This window comes from Rattus norvegicus, chromosome 8 (genome assembly GCF_021556685.1).
Source record: "Rattus norvegicus strain SHRSP/BbbUtx chromosome 8, alternate assembly SHRSP_T2T, whole genome shotgun sequence".
NCBI lineage: Eukaryota > Metazoa > Chordata > Mammalia > Rodentia > Muridae > Rattus > Rattus norvegicus.
In genome coordinates this window covers 24,227,907-24,253,464 of record NC_141541.1, presented here as the reverse complement: position 1 = coordinate 24,253,464, position 25,558 = coordinate 24,227,907, and the positions used below count along the sequence as shown (strand labels likewise).

At 35.2% G+C, this 25,558-nt stretch overlaps 1 protein-coding gene across 1 annotated transcript; it reads right to left on the bottom strand.

Moving 5' to 3' along the window:
- Nucleotides 1–19,280: 19,280 nt before the first annotated feature.
- Or7e173d (olfactory receptor family 7 subfamily E member 173D) lies at nucleotides 19,281–20,219 on the bottom strand. The gene has a single exon (NM_001000867.1). It carries the CDS (start codon nucleotides 20,217–20,219, stop codon nucleotides 19,281–19,283), a length of 939 nt encoding a protein of 312 aa, NP_001000867.1.
- Between the last annotated feature and the right edge of the window lie 5,339 nt (nucleotides 20,220–25,558).

The following is a 25,558-nucleotide window of genomic DNA, read 5'->3' as shown; positions in this document are numbered from 1 at the left end:
TAAAGCTCAAAGCACAACATTGTACCTCACATATCAAGAGTAGATTTCAACACCCCACTCTCATCAAAGGACAGATCTTTGAAACATAAATTATACAGAGAGAAACTAATGGAAGTTATGAACCAAATGAAGTTAACAGATATTTACAAAGCATTTCAACTCAGAAAATAGGCCTCATCAGATAAAAGAGGACGTAACTAATCCCACACATCCTATCAGATCACTATGGTTTAAGGCTGGTCTTCAATTAAAATAAAAATGACAGAAAGCCCACATATACATGGAAGTTGAAAAACACTCTACTCAATGATAACATGGGCAAAGAAGAAATAAGGAACATAAGACATTTTAGAATTTAAGGAAAATCACACAACATAAACAAACTTACAGGTCATAATGAAAGCAATGCTATGAGGAAAATATGATAGCTCCAAGTGCCTCCAAATAGAAGCAAGAGAGACATATATTAGCAGCTTGACAGTACAACTATAAGCTCTAAAACAAAACGAAGCAAATATATGTAAGAGGAGTAGAAGACAGGAAATAATCAAACCGATGTCTGAAATCAACCAAGTAGAAACAAAAAGGACTATACAAAAGATGAACAAAACCAGGAGCTGGTTCTTTGACAAAATAAAGATAGATAAACCCTTAGCCAGCCTAACAGTAGTGCACAGAGACAATATCCAAAGTAACAAAATGAGAAATGAAAAGGGAGAAATAACAACCAAATTAGAGGAAATTAAAAAATCACCAGATCCTACTACAAAAGCCTACATTCAACAAAACTGGAAAATCTGCATGAAATGGACAATTGTCTAGACAAATACTAGGTACCAAAGTTAAATCAAGATCTGATAAATCATGTAAACAACCCCACAACTCCTGAAAAATAGAGGCAGTTATTAAAAGTCTCCCAACCAAAAAGAGCTTAGGACCACATGGATTCAGTACAGAATTCTATCAGACATTCATAGAAGACCCCATGCAAGTACTTTCCAAACTATTGCACAAAATAGAAACAGAGGGAGCACTGCACAGTTGTTTTAGGAAGCAACAATAATTCATATATCTAAACCACTCAAGGACCCAACAAAAAAAAAACTTCAGACCAATTTCCATTTGAATATCGACACAAAAATACTCAATAAAATTCTTGCAAACCGAATTGAAGAACACATCAAAAAATAAACCATCATGATCAAGTAGGCTTCATCCCAGGAATGCAGGAATGGTTCAATATATGGAAATCCATGAATGTAAACCTCTATATAAAATAACTCAAAGAAAATAAAAACCCACATGAATATTTCATTAGATGCTGAGAAAGCATTTGACAACATTCAACACCCCTTCATGATAAAAAGTCCTAGAAAGATCAGGATTTCAAGGCCCATACCTAAATATAGTAAAAGCCATATATGGAAAACTAGTAACTAACATTAAACTAAATGGAGTGAAACTTGAAGCAATCCCACTACAACCAGAGACTAGACAAGGCTACCCATTCTCTACCTACTTATTCAATATAGTACTCAAAGTCTTAGACAGAGCAATCAGATAACAAAATCAGATATCCCTCAAAGGGATACAAATTAGAAAGGAAAAATCAAACATATCACTATTTGCACATAATATGATAGTATACTTAAGTGACCCCAAAAGTTCCACCAGAGAACAACGAAACCTGATAAACCACTTCAGAAATGTGGCTGGGTATAAAATTAACTCAAACAAATCAGTAGCCTTCCTCTACTCAAAGGATAATTAGTCTGAGAAAGAAATTAGGAAAATGACACCCTTTGCAACAGTTCTGAATAATACAAAATACCTCTGTATGAATCTAACAAAGCAAGTCAAAGATCTGTCTGACAAAAACTTCAAGTATCTGAAGAAAGAAATTGAAGATCTCAGTAGATGGATAAACCTCCCATGTTCATGGCTCGACAGTGTTAATATAGTAAAAATGGCCATTTTCCCAAAAGCAATCTATAGATTCAATGCAATCATCAAAATTCCAACTCAATTCCTCATAGAGATAGAAAAAACAATTTGCAAATTCATTTGAAACAACCAAAAAAAGCCCCAGGATAGTGAAAACGATACTCAACAATAACATAACTTCTGGTGGAATCAATATCCTTGAGCTTTAGCAGCATTACAGAGTAGTAGTGAAAAAACTCTATGATACTTGTACAGAGAGAGGTAGAAAGACTAGTGGAATAGAATTAAAGACCCAGAAATAAACTCACAAATCTATGGTCCCTTGATCTTTGACAAAGAAGCTATAACCATTCAATGGAAAAAAAAGCCTTTTCAACAAATGGTGTTGATTCAACTGTTGGTCAGCATGCAGAAGAATGAAAATTGACCCATTCTTAATTACATATACATAGCTTATGTCCAAGAGGATCAAGGACCTCCACATCAAACCAGATACTGTCAAACTAATAGAAGAAAACATGGGGAAGAATCTCCTTCACATGGGAACTGGGAAAATTTTCTAGAACAAAATATCAATGGCTTATGTTCTAAGATCAATAATCAATGAATGAGACCTCATAAAACCGCAAAGATTCTGCAAGGCAAAGGACACTGTCATTAGGACAAAATGGCAACCAACAGATTGGGAAATTTTTTTTTACAAACTCTGCACTTGATTTAGGGCTAATATTTTAAAGATACAAAGAACTCAAGAAGTTAGACTCCAGGGAACCAAATAACCCTATTAAAATAGTGGTTACAGAGGTAAACAAAGAATTCTCAGCTGAGGAATATTGAATGGCTGAGAAGTACCTAAAGAAATGTTCCACATCCATAGTCATCAGGAAAGTGTAAATCAAAACCACCCTGAGATTCCAGTCAGAATGCCTAAGATCAAAAACTAAGGTGACAACAGATGCTAGTGAGGATGTGGGGAAAGAACACTCCATCATTGTTGTTGGGATTGAAAACTGGTAGAACCACTCTGGAAATCAATCTGGAATTTCCTCAGAAAATTGGACATTGCAATATCTGAGGACACAGCTATATGTCTTCTAGACATCCACCCACAAGATGTTCCAATATACAACAACAACATATGCTTCACTGTGATAACAGTATCCTTATTATAGTAGCCATAAGCTGGAAAGAACCCAGATACCCTCCGACAGAGGAATGGATACAGCAAGTGTGGCACAGCTACACAATGGAGTACTACTCAGCTATCAAAAACATTGACTTCATGAAATTCATAGGCAAATGGATTGAACTGGAAAATATCATATCGTGTGAGATAACCCAATCACAGAAAAACACATATGGAATTCACTCATTGATAAGTGGATATTAGCCCAAATGCTCAAATTAACCAAGATGCACAGATCACAGGAAACTCAAGAAGAATGACCAAAATGTGCATGCTTCACTCCTTTAAAAGGGGAACAAGAATACACTTAGGAGGGGATAGGGAGGCAAAGTTTAGAACAGAGACTGAAGGAATGGCCATTCAGAGCCTGCCCCATATGTGGCTCATACATATACAGCCACCAAACTAGATAGGATGGATAAAGCAAAGAAGTGCAGACTGACAGGAACCAGATGTAGATGTCTCCTGAGAGACACAGCCAGAATATCCATATACTTAGGCAAATGCCAGCAGCAAACCACTGAACTGAGAACAGGACCCCTGTTGATGGAATTAGAGAATGGACTGAAAGAGCTGAAGGGCTTGAGACCCTATATGAACAACAATGCCAACCAACCAGAGCTTCCAGGGACTAAGCCACTACCCAAAGACTATACATGGGCTCACCCTGGGCCCCAACTGCATAGGTAGCAATGAACATCCTAGTAAGGGCACCAGTGGAAGGAGAAGCCCTTGGTCCTGCCAAGACTGAACCCCCAAGACTGAACAGGATTGTTGGGGGGAGGGCGGTAATGGGGGGAGGATGGGGAGGGGAACACCCATATAGAAGGGGAGGGGGAGATGCTAGGGGGATATTGGCCTGGAAACCAGGAAAAGGAACAACATTTGAAATATAAAAAACAAAAACAAACAAAAAATGAAGTATATTTTAACAACCAACAAAACCACAAATATAGAATTAAAATACAAAATCAGATGACCAAAGGCATAAAAATGTCGAAGCAATGAAAGTGAGGCAATCTAGTAAAACATCTTTTGTTCTATTTTATGTTGACCAACTACTCCTGGTCATGAAGCTTAACAAGCATAGTCATTATCATACTCAATTTAAGGATTATTTACTTGATTTAATTTAGAGCCTGGAACTTAGGTACATTTTGATTGTTTGCAATAGACAGCATGCCCACGGCATCTTTTATGAAGGAAAATACTTAACTGCATGCTCATTTATAGTTTATGATCTTCATGAGAGAGAGCAGAGAGGCATGGTGTAGATTCATACCTGAGATCTTTACATCCTTGTTTCAAAGCAATAAGCAGAGTAAGATATAGAGAGACTGAGAGATATAGAGAGATACCGAGAGAAAGACTGACTGATAGAGACAGAGTGATAGAATGAAACACAGAGGGGAGGGAGAGAGAAGAGAAGAAAGGAGAGGAGAGGAGAGAAGAGGAGGGATAGGGGGAAGGGAGGAGAGGAGAGGAGAAACTGGTCTAAGTATGACGTTTTGAAACTTCAAATCCTACTCCAGTGATGTACGTTCTCCAAGACCACATCTACTCCAACAAAACCAAACTTCTTAATCCTTCTAAGCCTGATCAGGAACATTTACCATTTTCTGGTAACTAATGATTCAAATGTTTGAGCCTATGGGAACCAAGTCTGATTTAAACACCACTCTTGGTTTGTCTTTTGTTTGTAGAAATTATATTGATTTTGTATTAATTTTGTATCCTGTTACTTCACTTAAACTCTTTAAAAGCTGTAGAAGTTTCCTTGTGTATATTTTATTTATAAAATCATGTCATCTAGAAATAAAATTCTTTTGACGTCTTCCTTCACTTTTTTTATTCCATCTATCTCTTTCACTTCTCTTAGTATTCTAGCTAAGAATTAAAGTACTGTGCTGTTTAGGCATGGAAAGGGAAAGATGAAATCTTTTTAATATTCAGAATTTTATGAAGTGCTATGAGTTTCTCTCCCTTTAGGTTGGTATGTGCTATGGGTTTGCTGTAATTGCTTTTATTTTGCTGACGACGGATCCTCAGATCCTTAGACTCTCCAGGACTTTTTTCATGAAGGGACGTTGAATTATGTTTTTCAAAATGTTCTTTAAATTGGTTTAGAAGTATGTTATGGGGAGTCTTTGCAACTATGTTTTATAAGAGATATTGGTTTAAATTTTGGTTTTTATATCTGTAGGGTTTTTTGCATCCAGGTAATAGTGGTCTCATAAAACAAATTAGGAAATGATTGTTCAATTTCTATTTTATGAAGTAATTTGAGGAATATAGTATTACTTCTTTTTTGAATAGTGGGTAGAATTCTGCACTGAATTCATCTGGAACAGTGATATTTTGTTTGGAAGATTTTTAATTACTGTATATATATATATATACATATATATATGCAAGGAATTATATGCCTGTGTTATTTGCCCATTTTTCCTGGACTTACATCAGTATGTCATATTCATTTGATATTTTTTACTAAGATCAAAGAGGATGGAAGAAACTAATTTCTGCATAGTTTCTTCTAGAGCAGCAGCTGTTATCCTGATAGTAACAACAGTAAATTATATATTTGAGTTTGTAAATTGCTTTAAATTTCCTCTTTATTACATTTTGTTCTTGGTCTCTAACATTTATATCTTTTCTAAATGGCAAAACAAATGTGGATGGCCTTGGGTAAATCATGAAAATAGCAAATGAAATATATATGCTAAAATGTGATTGTTATATATATCTTAATTTTCAAGGACATCATATTGTCTTTGAACTGCAACTTCATTTCATGTAGTAGTAAAACCATCCTTCTTTCTACTTCGTTAAAATAATTCCCATTCTTTCCTCAACTTCCATCTGAAATTTAAGCCACAATGAGCAAAGCTCAGGTCATTGAGACAAGTAAATAAGGGAGGGTAAAAATGAAAAGAGATAGTAGGAGGTATAGGCAGAAGAAATAGACATAGGAAGAGGAGACCAGAAAAAGAAGGGAATGACAGAAAAAGGGAGTGAAAAAAAAACCATAAGGAAAACAGAAAAATTCAACATTGAAATAAATGAATATTTTTGATTGTTTTGTAGATCAAGTAAAAAATGCCACTAAGTCCTATTTGGTCATTTCATCTGTGTAGGATGTAGGCCTAGTACTGTTTGTATTCTTCTGCATATTTGGGGCTCCCAAACTGGTTGCCTCAGAGATAATTTAGTCTGCATATCGATGCGAGGTAGCTTTCCCAACTCCCAGTTCTTTGTGTTTGGTAAGTAAAGATGCCAAAATATAATAGCTAGGCAAAAGAGACCTACATGGGGTTTATGTTTCAAGAGCTTGGAGGAGGAGAAAAATATGCTAGAAGGAGGAAGACTTCAAGCATTAAAGATCAAGAAAAAATGGCCCTGTGGACTCCTAAATTGAAGCTAAGAGCAGCCCAGATGGGACATAGTAAATGGTATGTAATAACTCTGTTTTTGAAGGAACGTAGAATCTAAGAGCATGGAGGTTGGGTATCTCCCCAGCTCTTGTGCTTCTTAAGGCTTAATTTAAATAAAGTTGTGTGTGTGTGTGTGTGTGTGTGTGTGTGTTTATTCAGGAACTAATTGATTAAAGGCTGGGTAGAAATATTTAATAACATACATCTGAGTTTAAGGAAGGGTATACACTGAAGACAACAGCTAATTGTGTTGATGAATTGATATTAAAAGAAATTCTTATCATCAAATCCTTTTTTATTGTATTTAAGGCTTATTACCTGAAATAGAACCCATATGTGTCACAGTGGAAACAGCAAAAAACATTACACTAGATAGCTTATGAGCTTGGAGAGGGTGAGAGTTACTACTAACTGACTGATGTGCTACAGTCTCAGTCCGAAAGGAATTCATGCAGAAAAGTACCTACTTTATTATAGTGTTTACAAACAGTAGGCTATTTTACAATGGAACTACAACAATAAGTTATAGACTTATAGAAACCTGGACAGGGTCATCTACAGCATATCAGATGTAAAATTATAGGTAAAACTCTATACATTTTATAAGGGCCATGATTGAAGTTAGGTTATTTATGGTCAATCTATGATTAACCATTGTTCATGAAGAAAAGAGAGAACATATTTATGGTTTAAGAGATTTGGTTGCCAACTTTTTTATCCAAGCAAAGCAAAAAACTAGGATTTCATAATGAAGGAAGTTTAGATGCCATTCTTCCAAAAACAGTGCTTAAAATCCAAAACAAATTAGGAAAAAAAGTAACTTCAGCGCACGGAATATTTTGATTTTTAATACAAACATTATCTTTTTACAAACATTATATTTATTGATTATTTCAGAAATTTGTACAATGCATTGCCATCACACTCACTTCCAATTCCCAGATCCACCCTCTCACCTTTTTGTCCTCTACTCCCACCAATAAATTAAAAATAAATATACCAAGTACAATTTGGGTTGCTCATATCTTCATTGGAAAATGGTCAGACTCCTGGTGGAGAGCCCCTTTTGAATAATTTAGTCTTAACCACTCCCACACCACCTCCCAGAAGCCATCCACTACAGTTCAGCAGTCCTGTCACAATTTTTAAGTGCTCTCATGAATACATTCCTGACTAACCTGTTTCTTTTGAGAGGTGGTGTTGTTATAGAAGCACTCAATGCCATTTTTCTTAATTATGAATCTGAAATTGATAACAATGGAACAAAAGCTTCCTTGCCTATAGCAAGAGCAGCAGCACAGATGATGGATTTTCACATGGTCTCAGGTCATCTTTACTGCAGACTACATCACTGGTTCCAAGCATGTCTCCAGCACATATCATGTTTATCAACATGGATTCTGGCAGCAGCAAGTACCAATGACACTATCATGGCCCTCCAGAGAAGAACACAACATGGACCTCATTCATGATGTATAGAAGCTGAATAGACCTCTGATATCCATAGCATGAATCCTGGGCAGCTATATAGTCCTGGTGGCAGAAAAACATAAACAATATGACTTCCAGTGGAAACACAGACCATGAACATTAATATGTCTCTTGGTGGCAGCACAGATCATGGAGTTGTTTTGAGAAGTATTAATCCATAAAATGAACCATTATCCATCTTGGACATCTTGCCATTACTCACAGCCAGTGTGATCTTGTAGCTAAGCAAGACATTTCAGAGCAGAGCCTGCTGCTTGCCACCCTTCTGGTTCTATTTTGCAATGACATGCTCTCCTTTCACTACAACAATATCCCTATACCTGTAGTTATTTCCCCATTTATAGTTATCTTTCTCCATGCTGTGTTTACACAGCTACATTATGCCATACCTCCTACCTCTCTGTTGTACATTTGTTACTAGATGAGACATTGCATTCTTGTATCAATGAGAAGATAATATAAATCAATATTTGATCTGATTTTATGCAGTTACCAATAAATGCCAAAGAATTTATAGTATTTGTTTATGTGAAAAATCCTCAAAGACTATGCTGAAACTCAAACCTATTAATTACTATCTTGGAGACAGAGGAATTATCAATCATGTCAATAGGCTTATAAATTAAATATTTGTATTGCACATCCAGTCTTTCAAATGTATTTTTAAAGAAACAGAAAGATTTAAGGAAAGACTCAGATTCTTCATCTCAGGTTCTTCATCACATTCTTTTTAGCACTTCCAAGTTGCTGAATAAGAATGAAACTAGTACCTAACTATAATCTAGAATGGAGATTGAATGATGTTTACATTCATGGAGGGTGATGTATATACATCCAGTCTTCAGGAACATGCTGGAGTTAGGGCAAGGAAAACAAAAGGAAAACCTACCTTAGTTAAGATAAGCCTATTTTTCCTATAATCTTTGACGTGATTTGATGTGTTCTTCCTATAGGACTTGCATATATTGCAACTGTGATCACCTATCAACATTTCAGGGAACCAGAAAAGAAAACAAATGATCAAGGGTTCCATTTAAAATAACAATCTTGTGTGAATGAGCAGGCAGTGCAAAGAAATCATGCCCTTGCTATACTCCACCTAACAATATACAACAGAAAGAACAATAATAATGTTCTATTTCATTTCATATAACATTAAAACTTTACTTTTTTTTTTCGGAGCTGAGGACCGAATCCAGGGCCTTGCACTTGCTAGCAAGCGCTCTACCACTGAGCTAAATCCACAACCCAAAACTTTAATTTTAACAATTATTTTTTATCTTTTTGAGGTTACTATGTTTGCGTACACACACACGCACACACACACACACACACACACACACACACACACACACACACACCTTCTTTCCCATTCTTTTCTCCAACTTTCTCATATACTCTTCTTGCTTTCATTCAAGTAGGAGAATGCGTATTTAAAAAGTTTTGAAAATTATGTTTAAGATCACCAAAAATACAATGTTTTCCTCATGATTGGTAATACAAATATATTAATCTGATCCTGCAAACAATGTTTGTACTTAATATGACTAAACAGTACTTCCAACAGTCTTTCTACATGCACAGGCCCCTTTTGCAGTTAATGTGCTATTTTTTTCTGTTGGATCATGACCATACAAAAAGACCCACAATCATCACCATTGTGGATTTTCGAATATGGCTGAATTCAAGGTTAAACTTCAGAATTAAAATAAAATCATCCAAATGATCTATTTATCAAATAGCTCATGGAAAAGCATAAGCATGTTGTCAAATATAGAAAATATATCCAATAACAGGACTGGAGACCTAGGTTGAATACATACCACTGTATGACATTGTAGGCTCTGTGCTCTGAGAGCACCATTATCCATATTGGTTCATAGCTAGCCCAAACTCTTCGTAGTTTCTAATATATAGAGAGAAAGAAAAAAATGAATGGCTGCTAATGTTTTAAATCCTCTATTCTACTCAAGAATATACACCCCCGTGCCCACCCACAAACATGCGTGCATGAACAAAGAAATAGAATTTAAAGTAATAGTTGAGTACTCACATTTATTGCAGAATACTTTTATAAACATTCCATAATGTTACAAGTAAAATACAATCTTCTGAAGATCTTGTTTACATTTTTCTTTATTAATTTTTTTGTTTATTAACATGTTCACAGGCCAAAACTAGGTACTAGTAGAATCTAAGATAACTACAGATAATCACTGAATCATAATGTCATAAAGCAACCCATGTTTTACAGAATTAAAGAAATGATTTTTCACATAAAATCTGCGCAAGAAACTTCTAAGTTGTGAAATATAATTTATTGAATATTAGACAATGATAAAGCTTTTCTTCATGTTGACTATTCAAAAAATTGCTTAGAACGTGTTAAGTTGAATCTTAGAGTTGGCACTTCAAAACTAGAAAATATTATTTCAATAGTCTTCCACACAATCAATAATGTTGTGGTTTCTGTCTTCCTCCTTATGTTAGCATAGTTATCCCTTCATATTTTGGTTGTCTTTTATGTGCAGTTTTACACATAAATCTTAAACTTGATTTGCTATATATTAAAATGTGACAAATTGAACTGGAGGTCAACATGTAGAAGAAGGCAGATCGATCCATGCTTATCACCCTGTACAAAGCTTAAGTCCAAGTGGATCAAGGACCTCCACATCAAACCAAATACACTGAAACTAATAGAAGAAAAAGTGGGAAAGCATCTCGAACACATGGGCACTGGAGAAAATTTCCTGAACAAAACACCAATGGCTTATACTCTAAGATCAAGAATTGACAAATGGGATCTCATAAAACTGCAAAGCTTTTGTAAGGCAAAGGACACTGTGGTTAGGACAAAACGGCAACCAACAGATTGGGAAAATATCTTTACCAATCCTACAACAGATAGAGGCCTTATATCCAAAATATACAGAGAACTTAAGAAGTTAGACCACAGGGAGACAAATAACCCTATTAAAAATTGGGGTTCAGAGCTAAACAAAGAATTCACAGCTGAGGAATGCCGAATGGCTGAGAACCACCTAAAGAAATGTTCTAAATATTTAGTCATCAGGGAAATGCAAATCAAAACAACCCTGGGATTTCACCTCACACCAGTAAGAATGGCTAAGAACAAAAACTCAGGTGACAGCAAATGCTGGCGAGGATGTGGAGAAGGAGGAACACTCCTCCATTGTTGGTGGGATTGTAGACTGGTACAACCATTCTGGAAATCAGTCTGGAGGTTCCTCAGAAAATTGGACACTGAACTGCCTGAGGATCCAGCTATACCTCTCTTGGGCATATACCCAAAAGATGCCCCAACATATAAAAAATACACGTGCTCCACTATGTTCATTGCATCCTTATTTATAATAGCCAGAAGCTGGAAAGAACCCAGATGCCCTTCAACAGAGGAATGGATACAGAAAATGTGGTACATCTACACAATGGAATATTACTTAGCTATCAAAAACAATGACTTTATGAAATTCGTAGTCAAATGGTTGGAACTGGAAAATATCATCCTGAGTGAGGTAACCCAATCACAGAAAAACACACATAGTATGCACTCATTGATAAGTGGCTATTAGCCCAAATGCTTGAATTACCCTAGATGCCTAGAACACATGAAACTCAAGACAGATGATCAAAATGTGAATGCTTCACTCCTCTTTAGAAGGGGAACAAGAATACCCTTGGCAGGGAATAGAGAGGCAAAGATTAAAACAGAGACAGAAGGAACACCCATTCAGAGCCTGCCCCACATGTGGCCCATACATATACAGCCACCCAATTAGACAAGATGGATGAAGCAAAGAAGGGCAGGCAGACAGGAGCCAGATGTAGATCTCTCCTGAGAGACACAGCCAGAATACAGCAAATACAGAGGTGAATGCCAGCAGCAAACCAATGAACTGATAACAGGACCCCCGTTGAAGGAATCAGAGAAAGAACTGGAAGAACTTGAAGGGGCTGGAGACCCCTTATGAACAACAATGCCAAGCAACCAGAGCTTCCAGGGACTAAGCCACTACCTAAAGACTATACATGGAATGACCCTGGACTCTGACCTCATAGGTAGCATTGAATATCCTAGTAAGATCACCAGTGTAAGGGGAAGCCCTGGGTCCTGCTAAGACTGAACCCCCAGTGAAAGAGATTGTTGGGGGGAGGGCAGCAATGGGGGGAGGATGGGGAGGGGAACACCCATAAAAAGGGGAGGGGGAGGGGTTAGGGGGATGTTGGCCCATAAACCGGGAAAGGGAATAACACTCGAAATGTAAATAAGAAATACTCAATTTAATTAAAAAAAGTAAAAAAAAAATTGATAAAATAAAAATCACTTATTTAAATTTATCTTTTCATAAATTTTGCAAAAATCTCTCTCAAAATATGTTCTATAAATCTTTTCATTTTTCAACAAGCATTCCGTAATTTTCAGTCAATACTTTTCTGCTTTCTTACCTACACCTATTATTTCAAGGTTAGTTGTACTTACTGAATCAATTTTAATATTCTTCAATATTTTCCAAATTATAGAAGCAGATGGAACATTGCCTGATTCATTTTAAGGAAAAGAGTTTCCCTGACACTTAAATCACATAAAGCACCAACAAAGAAAATATTACAGATAAATTTACCTTATGGGCACTTGTACAAATATTCTCAATAAAAATACTTACAAATCAAATCTAAGAACACATCAAAAATATCCACATCATTCACCATGATTAAAAAAATAGGTTTCATACCAGAAGTCTAGATATTGTTCAACAGACATAAGTCAATAAATGTAAATCACCATATGAAAAAACGTAAAAAACTTTATCTCTATTAATACAATAAATTCCTTTGAGAAAATTGAACAATCCCTTCACGACAAATGTCCTAGAGAGATTAGATATAAAGAGACACTTTCAACATAATAAATACAATTTTAGAGCAAGTGAACCGATAACAACGTAAATGGGAGAAATTCAAAGCAATTACACTAAAATAAGAAATAAGAAAAGATAGTCTACTCTTTATATACCTATTCAATATGATACTTGAAGTCTTGGTAAGAATAATAAGAAAACTGAAAGAGAAAAAGGTGCTACATATTGGAAAAGGTCAAAATAACATTATTTACAGGTAATATGATAGTTTGGTGATTTAAATATCATTGTCCCACAGAGGCTCATAATTTGAACACTTAAGAACCATAAAAGGCATGAATATTTTATATTTTATATGGCCTTGTTGGAGGAAGTTTGTTATTAGAGGTTGTCTTTATGGTTTTCAAGTAGAACAAATGACCTGTCCAGTACCAAGTTTGCCTGGACACCACCATGCTTCTTAGCATGGTGATAATGTACTAAACCTCTGAACTTGTAAGACAGCCCCAATTAAATGCTTTCCTTTATAAGACTTTCATCTGAGGGCATGGCCAACCAATGTCTACTCCAAATTCTGACTCACTGCGTGATCAAGAACCAATCCCTGACACTATTAATGATACTCTGTTATACTTGCATACAGAAACCTAGCCTCTTCTGAGAGGCTTCACACAGCAGCCAATTGAAAGAGATAGGGAGACTCACATCTAAACACTGGATGGAGCTTGGGGAGTCTTACAGAAAAGTTGGTAGAATCTGAATGGAAAATAAACAAAGTCAACTAATTTGGACCCTTGTAGACTTGCAGAAACTGAATAACCTACCAAAGAGTGAGCATGAACTGCACCTAGGCCTGCCTGCACATAAATACCAGATAAACAGTTTGGTCTTCATATGGGTCGCCTAACAACTGGAACAGGGGCTGACCCTGAGTGTGTTGCCTGTCTGCTTGTCTGTGGATCTCATACCTATAAATGGACAGACAAGTCTGGCCTCAGTGACAGAGGATGTGCCTAGTCCCCCAGGAACTTGATATTACAGTGGTTGGGGTGGGGTTGTTTAGTGGGCAGGGGTGTTTAGAAGGGGGTGGGTGGCATCCTGAGAGAGGCTTTCCCTTTTCTTTGGAGAAGCAGAAGGAGGGAACAGGGAAGGACGTGTGTGAGGATGTGCTGGGAGAAGAGGAGTTGATATTGGGAAGTAAAGTTAATAAATAAATGCATTTTTTAGAAAGCTCCAAGAACCCTTGGTTCCTTCAAGGCTGAACACCCCCTCCCCCAGTTTAGGGAATATTAGGGCAGGGAGGTAAAAAGAGGTGGGTTGTTCGGGGGAACACCCTCATAGAAAATGGGCAATGGGATAAGGCGTTTATGGACAGGAAACTGGGAAATGGGACAAGATTTGAAATTTAAATTTAAAAAAATCCAATTAAAAAAATAAAGTTCCAAGAAGTGTGAAGGTCTTTGGGTAGGCAGCCTGCTTGGAGTTGATTCATCGCTCCTTAAGGACTTCCATCATTTTAATATAGTTGGTTTTAAGGTGTTTTTCTTGTGCTTCAGCCATGTTGAAATATTCTGGACCTGCTATGGGAGGCTATTGGATTCTGGTAGTGAAATAATTCCCTGGTTTTATCAATTGCAGTTTCACAATGGCATCTCTGGATCTAGGTTTGAGGTTATTATAGGGCAAGGTAATGTCTTGTTGTCTCAGGTTTGTCTTTATTGGATGGGTCTTTCTATCACTAGATTGAGGTACCTATTTTAATGTTCTCCTCAGCTAGTGTGCACACAAGGAGTGCTTATTTTGGAGTCTGGTCTTCTAACAGGCATGTCTTATGTCTTGATTCAAGAGGGAATGTCTGCCTAAGTGGGGGCCTAGGGCACAGCAAAAATGCATGGAGGGAAGGCTAGGGATAATGTTCTTTGTGATCTATAGAAGGGTAGGATGGGGGAGGTGACGGCATCTGTGCTGCCACTGCACCAAGAACTGGGCACAGACCTGGGACATTAAACAAAAGACAAAGACTCAGGCCATTCGTGCTATGAGAATGCCAAAGCTTTACTGAGTTTCACAGTATATTATACAGCAAGTCCACCAGGTGGAAAATCCCTGGAAGCACAGTGGAAAAACAAGTTTACATTCACCAGATAAAAGCAAGAACACATCCTAGGATAAAAACAGGAACACATCTCAGGATAAAGACAGGAACATGGAAATGGAAAAACGAGTTTATGCTCTCAAGATGAAAACAGGAACTGACTCAAAGGTGTTACTGCCCATAGGCCAAACAGCAGATGCCAAGATGTTCTTTTCTTAACAACAAAAGTTTCCACATGCAGCAGCAAAGCTCAGTGGGGTAAAACACTGAGGGGACCCAGGAGGGTCTGACATGGAGGAGGAATGCAGCTGGTGTTTTCTCCCAATTGTACTAGGGAAAACTTTGAATTTGTGTCTTCAGTTACAGAGAATGGGGAATGCCCGTAGGAAGCTTACCTGATCTGCTTGCAGACATGGCCTGAGGTTGTTTTAGAGTTCTCTTGCTTGGATGCTTTTTAAATAAAAATAAATAAAATGTAAGCCTAGGAGAAAAATTAAAGAATTAAATATTTAATACTTGTGTGTGTGTGTGTGTGTGTGTGTGTGTGTGTGTGTGTGTGTGTAATATAAATTATTAAAGAACATTATGAAAGAATGGGTATCAGGGATAAATATCAAGATACTACATATAAATTTTGTAAAGAAACATTAAAATATTGTAAAAAGAAAGAATGAATAACATAAATTACACAAGAATAAAGTGATGTTTGCTTTCATGACATAACAACATTCTACTTTTCCCCATATGGGAATGATTATATAAATGAATTGAAACAACATACTAGACATACCTCAATGTCTGACAACCACCATAAAGCAGTTGTTATGTGCCACGTTTCATCTCTATTTTGTTGTTTTTGTTGCTGTTGTAGTTGTTTTACATAGCAAATTTTTATTCCCCTAAATGCCCATATCCCAACCTAGGGATCCACATCCCCTACCTCCTCCCTGCCCTACCCCCTCTCCTATCACCCAACCCCCATCTCCACAAGGATTTCCTTACCCAACCCACCAGACCTCTAAACTTCCTGGGACTTACAGTCTCTTGAGGATTAGGTGCATCTTTCCTGACTAAACCCAGACTCAGGAGTCCTCTGCTGTATATGTGTTGGGGGCCTCATTTCAGCTGGTGTAGTCTGCCTGCTTGGAGATCCGGTGCCTAAGAAACCTCAGGGGTTCAGGTTAATTGAGACTGATGGTCCTCCTACAGGGTTGCTCTCCTCTTCTGCTTCCCCCAGCTTTTCCCTAATTCAACCAGAGGGGTCAGCAGCTTCTGTTTGTTGGTTGGGTGCACATATCTGCATCTGACTCTTTCAGCTGCTTGTTGGGTTTTTGGAGAGCAGTCATAGTAGGGCCCTTTTTGTGAACACATTAGCTTCAGTAATGATGTCAGGTCTTGGGGCCTTCCCTTGACCTGGAACCCACTTTGGGCCTGTTCCTAGACCTATTTTTCTTCAGCCTCTTCTCTGTTTCCATCCCTGAATTTCTTTCAGACAGAAAGAATTATGGGTCAGAGATTTGGCTGTGCAACCCCATCCCTCGCCTGATGCTCTGTCTTTCTGCTGGAAGTGGAGTCAATAAGTTCCCTCTCCCCACTGTAGGACATTCATCTAGGCTCCCCGCTTTGAGTCCTGAGAGTCTCTCACTTCCCAGGTCTCTGGTACAGTCTAGAGGGTCTTCCCAACCTTCCTCCTGAGGTCACCTGTCTCCATTCTTTCTGCTGGCCCTCAGGGATTCAGTTTTTTCCCCTACCCAACATCAGATTATGATCACTAGTTTTGTTTTCATTTTTGTTGTTGTTGATTTTATTTTAAATTTAGATATTCTTTCTCTGCCTTTGTGTTATTTCGGATGGTAGTTTGTTAAACTTATTGATTTTTTTCCAAAAATTAGCTCAGTTTTCATTGATTCTTTCTAGTTGATTTTGTTCATACTTCATGACTTTAGCAACAAATCTCAGATAAATTAATGCCAAGAATGAGAAACATATATCTGAGATTTTACTGAAGTAGAAATAAGTGGAAATCACATACATACTCAAAGGTATCATCTGAAATGGAATACTGTTATGTTTCTAAATTTCAAACTTCTTTTAAATCTTTATAAACTTCTTTTATATCTTGCATTATAAATATATTCTAGCCTTAAAAGGAAAATAAAGAAAAATATATTCCACTGAAGAAATATGAATCTAAACTATCTCTGTTCTCACATGCCATAATCTGTAGAAATATTATGTGTATCAATCAAAATTCAAGTTGCCATAAACTAAAAACAGTCCTGTTTTTCTCTAACCGATGAATGAATTATTAAATTGTAATATATTTATATATTGGAATATTACTAATCTACTCTTCAAAATAAGTAAAACTCAAAATAAATGAATTGAGTTAGAACCAATCATTCTCAGTGACATGTCAGGCCCAGAAACATGAATTCATATGCTTCTCATTTGTGGATACTAATTTTGTAGTTTCAGGTTTCTGCATTTCATAAAGAATAGCTTATAATAAAGGATTACATGGAGAGTTATTGAATGTAGGTGAAATATAGACTGCTGTATATATAGGCTAAATGGAAATTATGGAATGGGAGGGAATAAATGTGGTTGGACATGAGTGATTGTCAGAGGAGTGAATATGGAAGATGTAAATAAGTCTATATAATTTTTTAAAGTTATATGGGTACTTACTACTATAGAAATATTCTAAAATATGTTTACACATCCATGTTCAAATATCAAAACCAAATTAAGTTCAGCAATTCACAAACAAAAAATAACATAAAGAAATATGAAAAGTAAAGAAAGGAGACATGAAAATAGAAAGAGTGTTAGTAAATATGAACAGGTTCATTGGAAGAAGGATGGAGATGAGAGAGATTAATGGATTGATATGATAAAAACCCTATTTACATAAATCAAGAGTAGTCTTTCTCATCTTTTAACATTGACTTTTTAAATACCAGTTAGCCACATTAACAATATATACTGTTGCAATCATGTCACCAATATTAAGAGGAAAATCAACTATTTTCTGGTCTGTTACCCAATTCATACAAGGATCAAAGCCTAGAACTGTTAGTGTTACAAGAACTAAGGGTGAATCTATTTGTTTTATTTTACAAAATATACATGCTATCATACCATTAAATATTATACCACTAGACAATCATTATCCTCAAAATTGTTAAAGAAGTTTCTCATTACAACCCTTGTCAACTAATGCATGCTTGATCAAAATCATAAGATAAAGTGTGATTATTTTTATGTATTAAAGCAATATGATCTCTCCAGGTCTCAGTAATTGTTACAGAGAAAGAATAATGAATGTTTTACCTAATGATAACTCATTAGACAGCAGTAAACAATGTTTTATAGGAATAATATGGAGATGGTACTCTTGAACTAATAGGGCCTTACCAAGACCCAGCTTATTAAAGTAAGCCCCTTAATAGAAAGGACTCATAGTACTGGATCTACACAACAGAGCTAATACCAGTCTAAGGCTGTAAGAAAAGGTATTGTTCTCAGTGATATCACTGTCAGTCACTTGTGGATCAGTAGTTGGCTTAAAAGTCATGTATATGTGCATGGTCCTGGTTAACCCAGTGGATCACAAACAAAAACAATACATAATGACCGAAAAGTGAGGTGTAAACTTAGTGAGAGGAGAGGGAATTTTTTGGGTTGAGCGGAGTATAAGAAATAGTGGAGGGTTGATTTAATTCAGAATGTATCATACACATTTATGAAAATCTCAATGAATAAATAAAAAGCAACGGATTAGATTATTATGGGAATGTCTATTAAATGCTCTGATCATCAAGTAGCAATTGGGTGTTCAAATTATTATATATTGCCAGTGTTTCAGAATGGTAGCTTAACGAACTGTGCATGGCAACCACACACATGCATAACACACAGAGAGAGAGATACACATACACAATCACACACAGTTGTGGGCAAGAATAAATACCATCCATATTGAGAAAACATTCATATTTCTGAACTGAAATTTGGCACTAATTTGTTGAAATACTTACTCGCCATCACACATTCATCCCAACCACAGTGATAGTGTTTTCAAGAAGAAATAAGCAAAATTAAAACAAACAAACAAACAAACAATAATAAAAAGTGCAAATCCTGATGCACAATTTATTCAAGAACACACACATTGTGGGAACAAACCGACTTTATACTATATTTCAAGCCAGCATTCTAAATGGAAGCCAAAGGATGTGATATTAGAGAAACCTACTACGGAATCTCTTCAGGGCATTGCTGATATCTCTATTCCTTAGGGTGTAGATAAAAGGATTAAGCATAGGGCTCACTGCAGTGTATATCAATGAAGCCACTGCATTCTTTTGTGGAGAGTGTGATACAGCTGAGCCAAGGTACACACCAATCCCAGTTCCGTAAAACAAACAAACTACGGACAGATGAGAACCACAGGTGGAGAAGGCTTTATATTTGCTACTTGAGGAAGGGATTTTCAGAATGGAGAAAACAATTTTACAGTATGATAAAATGATCCCTAGGACAGGAAAAATGCCAAGTATGACACCAATAAAATATATTACTATGTTACTGCTGAGTGTATTAGTGCAAGCAAGATTAAGGAGTTGTGAAGGATGACAGAAGAAATTCGCAATTTCCACATCCTTGAAGCAAGTAACTTGTATTGCAATCAAATTGTGCAGCTGTGAATCAAAAACACTGATTGAAAAAGACAACAAAATTAAGACAGCACAGACCTGAGGGTTCATAATGACAGTGTAATGAAGGGGATGACAGATGGCCACGAATCGGTCATAAGCCATCACAGTTAGAATCATGTCATCCATACATACAAAAAGTAGAAAAAGAGACATTTGTGTCAAGCAGCCTGCATAGGAAATAACTCTGCTGTGCATTTTGAGGCCCACAATCATCTTTGGGATGGTGGTAGAGATGAAGAAGATATCAATCAAAGATAAGTTGGATAGAAAAAAGTACATGGGTGTGTGGAGGTGTGAGTCAAAGATGATGATCAAGATGATGAGCAGGTTCCCAAGCACTGTGACCAGGTACACTGATAGAAATAATCCAAAGAAGACAAGCTGCAGGTCTGGATCCTCTGAGATTGCCATGAGATGGAATTCCAAGACATCTGTTAAATTTTTTACATCATTATGGATCATCACCCTTTAGAAGAAGAAAATGTATTTAAATCATGAGACAAATAGAAGAGCACCCACAACTCCTTATATTTCTCATGCAGATTCTCTCCAGTAAAATACTACTTAAGTTTCATAAATCTTATTAATGCATCCCAGTTTTGACAAACACAGCATGCTGAGAATCTTTTCCTAAATATTGTATATATTCTATACCAGTAAGAACTGCTTTGTTTAAACAGGATATTAAGGTTGAAAATATTTGTCAATTTCAGGTATCATTTTCATGTACCAATTCTTACTTTTTCCTGATTTTTCTTCACTCAAAGTTGTAGTTCCTCACACAAATATTATTTATATTTCAAACTAATTAAATGAATATTTAAATAATAATCTTTTCCTTACTTTTGACTATCCCCAAATTTTCTGATATGGTAAAGACCTATGATCACCTATTATCACTGGCCACAAAGGATAACAAAGTTTAACAGAAGGAATGGAAAAGGGGGATATCACTTTATTACATAGCCTTTCTGCACATCTGTTTGTTTAATTCTGGCTTAAACATCTAAATTTATCTTTATGCTTCAATTAAATCATAGAAACTGCTTACAGACCCATCCAATTATTTTGTTTATATTGTTTTATTACAATTAAATAGTCAACTTAAGTCATGAAATGAACTTCAATTTTAATATATTATTTGTTCAACGTCCTATGTCCCATTTTGGCAAAAGAATATGCTCAGCCATTTTTCTAATTACTCTCCAGAATAAAATTAAATAATTTAGTTTAAGAAAATCTAAAACCTCATTTACTAGATTTAAACTTATTTGTAATAAATAATCTTTTAATCAAATATTCTGATAAATGATACACAGTTACTTAATTTCCAGTTCAAGACATAGATTCATGTTCAGCATATATTGCTATGGATAAGTTATGAAAAGCAAAACAGAAAATAAATGAAATAATGAAATATACTTGCTATTTTTAAATTAGGGGAAATATTTACCTCCTTTCTATATTTTTATAAAGACACTTGGCCAAGTGTTTAATTGGTTAGCCAGAGTTTCTCAATTCTCTCTCTCTCTCTCTCTCTCTCTCTCTCTCTCTCTCTCTTTCCTCTCTCTCTCTCTCTCTCTCTCTCTCACACACACACACACACACACGCACACGTTTAAATTTAATTTTGAAATTAAATAAATGACAGTAACATTCAAAAGGTTTGTTTCCTTCTGAGGATGAGAAGTGCTGTCTTAGAATATTTCATGACATTCAGAAAATGCTTAATGAGTATGCACTATTGTTACAGTCAATTATGCAATTTTATATAGAAATACATACTTGAAAATATTTGTATCATAAATATTTTTCAAAATATGGAAATTACAGATGAATTTTGAATATTTGCTCTCCTCTTGTTATTTCGTCTGTGTAATTGGAAATATTTTATGCATTTGATGGGTAGCTCTTTTTCACCAACGTATCTATGTTGATAGTGATTTTACATCTCTAAAAATGCTTCATAAATGTATTTATATAAATGTACCTACTACTTATATGTGCAAAATAAAATCCTATCCTTATAACAATGAGAATTTATGTTTTTATTTTCAAGTAGGTTTAGTCTCACTAGAGAGAAAATACATTTATTAAAATGATTTTTCTTGTATATGAAGTAAAAGTGAGGTGAACAATATTCAACATAAGCTTATTCCCAATGAAATATCTTCAAAACATCTGTGTATTTTTTAGTTTGCAAAAAGAATATTATTTATTTACTTTTCTATTTTTTATTGAAATTTTTCCTTGCACTGTATTTTGATCATGATTTTTCCATCTCTGATCATTTCACAAATACTTCCTATTCCCAACCAATGAAACATATACCTTTTATTTCTTTCTCTGTGTAGAAAACAAAAGAGCATAGAAAACCATGAACAAAACAAAGTAACAAGAAACAAACACAAATATTCTCACAAAACTCAAAATTATTATGTAATGTAAAAAAAAATCTTATTAGAGACAAAATCCCAAAATATCTCAACATGAAACAAGTCTACAAAACATGATTTTATTTTGTGTTAGCCTACTACTTCTGGTCATTGTGTCTACCCTTCAGTAACAGCACACTGATTTCACAGGCACTAAGACCAAAAATTAATAAATAGGACATCAAGAAACCATAAAGGAAAACATAATTATGGCAAAGCAAGAGATTAGAACATGGGCAATTATATATCAATTAGAGCATTAACATATAAAATATATAAAGAACAAAAAATCTGGATTGAAAAATATACCTCAATAAAATGAGTTATAAAAAGCCGAGAGATTTTAAAAATGAAAAATAATTTGTAAAAAATGCTTAAGAAAATTATCAACCTCCTTCTCTATCAGGAGAATGCAAATAAAAATCACTCTGATATTTGAACTTATACCTGTTAGAATAGCCAAGACACATAAAATAAATACATCTCATAGTGGTGAGTATATTGGGAAAGTGTAGTGTTTACTATTGCTTGTGGAAACACAAAATGTGTGGTCACTAATGAAGTGTAGTAGTTTCAAAGGAAGCTAGAAATAGATCAATCTTAAGATCAACCTATACTCCTGGTACATACTTGGGCATATACACAAACGAGAATGTTAATTAGTTTGAATGTGCTTTTATTTCCAGTAAAAATCTACTTTTGATGTCATGATCTATCAGTTATGTTAGCTTATCTCTAAAAATAATTGCCCTTATCTTCTATTTTTCTGTTAACTAAGATTTCAGGAGAATGTTATACTAGTAATCTGTTTGTTTAATAATACACAAATACATTTCAACATGTCTAGGTAATAACAATGTCATTTTTCCAATAGAGAAAAAAATGCTACAAAATGGAGTTCAGAAAATAAATGTGCTTGCTGTACATCAAATTCTCAAAGAATACATGGAACACTAAAAATAAATGGAGAGATCAATGACTGCAACTGCATATGTAACAGAGGATGGCATTGTCTGGTATCAATAGGATGAGAAGCCTTTGGTCCTGTTAATACTCATTTCCCCAGCAGAGGGGATGCCAGGGTGTTGAGGTGGGATGGATGGGTGGGAGTGGGAGTTTCTTCAAAAAAGCAGGGGGAGGGGAGTGGGACAGGAGAGGGTAGAAAGGAAATAACATTTGACATGTAAATATATAAAATATCCAATCAAAATTTAACATGTAAATAATATAATTCAATAATATCTTTAAAATAAATAGAAAAAAACTTATAAAGCACATAAAAATTTCGTCTCATTTTTCTGTGCCATTTATATTGGTCATGTTAAAAGAGAAAAATTATACCTCTGTGATATGTGTAGAATCTAAGGCAAGCCATTAAATTAAAATCATTGAAAAAATTGTCTTCACAAAAGTAAATTAATCGTGGTACTTTTTAATTTTTAATTTTATAGTGTTACTATATTAGGCCTTTTTAATTCTCATTCCTACAATCTTTCCCATCTATACCTCTTATTTCCTCAAAAACTGATCACAATATGCTCAAAACACACAAGATATTTTCCTATGGAACTAATTAACATATTTCATTGGAACCTCTGTGACATTTCTCCATCTAAAATACACATGTCTATGCCTGCCAATTTGTGCTTTCTATTCATGGAATGAAGTTTCTATCACTATTTTAATTTCTATGTGAGAAAAAATAATTGTACCTTATAAATAAGAACATTTTATCTTGTTTCTAGTTTAATCAGGTATTACTTATAGGATTGTTGTGCAGTCAGGAAAGAAGCTACTCCTCTGAAGTTATATCTCTTTCCGACATTTGGAAGCCAAGCCATGGAATAATTTATTCAATGGTTAATAAATGTTATTGTGTTCACGTTTCCTGTATCTTCTAGTATCACCTCAGAAAATTAGAAATGAAAGAATTTATTTATCTTTCCAAAAATATAAAGGTAAATTGAGTGATATATCACTTAAAAGACATGTGTATTTACATTATTATTCTAATAACAATATCTGTCAATTTCAGGCAAGATATATATATATATATATATATATATATATATATATATCCTTATATGGAGAACCTATTAAATTTCTTTAATTATGCAACATGGATGTCTCCTAGAAATGCACTTTGATACTAGCTTCCCATACACAGAATAAAGTGGAACCAATAGGACTAAAAGGTAAAAAGTAAATAATCAGAGTATGATGTAGTGACAGACCCATGTAACAACTTCAGTACTTAGAATGCTGATATAGAAGAATCACTCTCTGCATGTGGTTCACTAATTTCTTTTATCAATTTCCAGTCACCATGACTATATAAGTTAGTGTTCAGAAATCTGCACCACAGTTGTGGTGTTGTGTTTAAGAAATCATTTTGTGACTCCTTCAAAGTTCTTCAGCATGAATAAAATATAAATATAATGATCATCAGGTTACTAATTTGTAGTGCGTTGCTTGAGTTCAATTGTATTTGTCTCCTGCATATTTTAGACCCAACCATGTTCGTTTCTCAATGTCCTCCAAGGTCTGAAGGTCTCTATGATAGGATGAAAAAAGAAGAGTAAAAGAACCTAAGAGTAAAATCATTGTGCCCGTGAGAACGGCTAGAAAGTAAAGTATTTTCATCTAATTCTTCTACTGTTTACTGCATTATGTAAGTGCCTGTATTGGTAAAGAGAATCTGAAAATTGGGAAGTTCATGCATAGAAAGCCCACACATGGAGGAATAGTTCAATTAGAACTTCACTGGAAATTCATGGAAACCCAATTGGAAGATGTCATCCTTATTTTACATATGTCCTCTTTTAACTGGAATCTTTATAAAAGGTGTCACTCACTCTGCTCTCCAAAGGACTCTTGCTATTAGGAGTTTCAGTTGACTACCTTAAAGGAGATTACAGAGTAGATTTATGTTGCCTGTTCTCAGTATCCAATTTAAAGATGCTTTACTTTTTAGCTATGAATAATTTACTATTCTTTTATTTGGTTTGGGATGTTGTAGATCATTCTTTGGAACATACCAGACACTATCTCTTCTTCTGAAATTGTGTGGAATAACATAAGCAAGGAGATAAGTTTTGAAGACTGTGTGTATATCCTAGAGTGGTTAGAAGAAACAGTTCTGTTCTGAGTTATGATATGAATACTTTAGTTATCCCATTACATTTCTTTCCTAGAGAATACACCTATTAATTCCAATGACTTCACTTGGCATTGGTGTTAAATTCCAAAAGGAAGAAGACAGGGAGATGTGGTATATTTCTGGAATATAGGAAGTGATATTGTTGGTTTTATTAATGACTCACTGCAGTTTTTCATGGCATGGCAACTTGTGTCCATAATAAATCC

What these genes read in the sequence shown, in the direction of transcription:
- Or7e173d (NM_001000867.1), bottom strand. Translation starts at nt 20,219, where the DNA reads ATGATCCATAATGATGTAAAAAATTTAACAGATGTCTTGGAATTCCAT.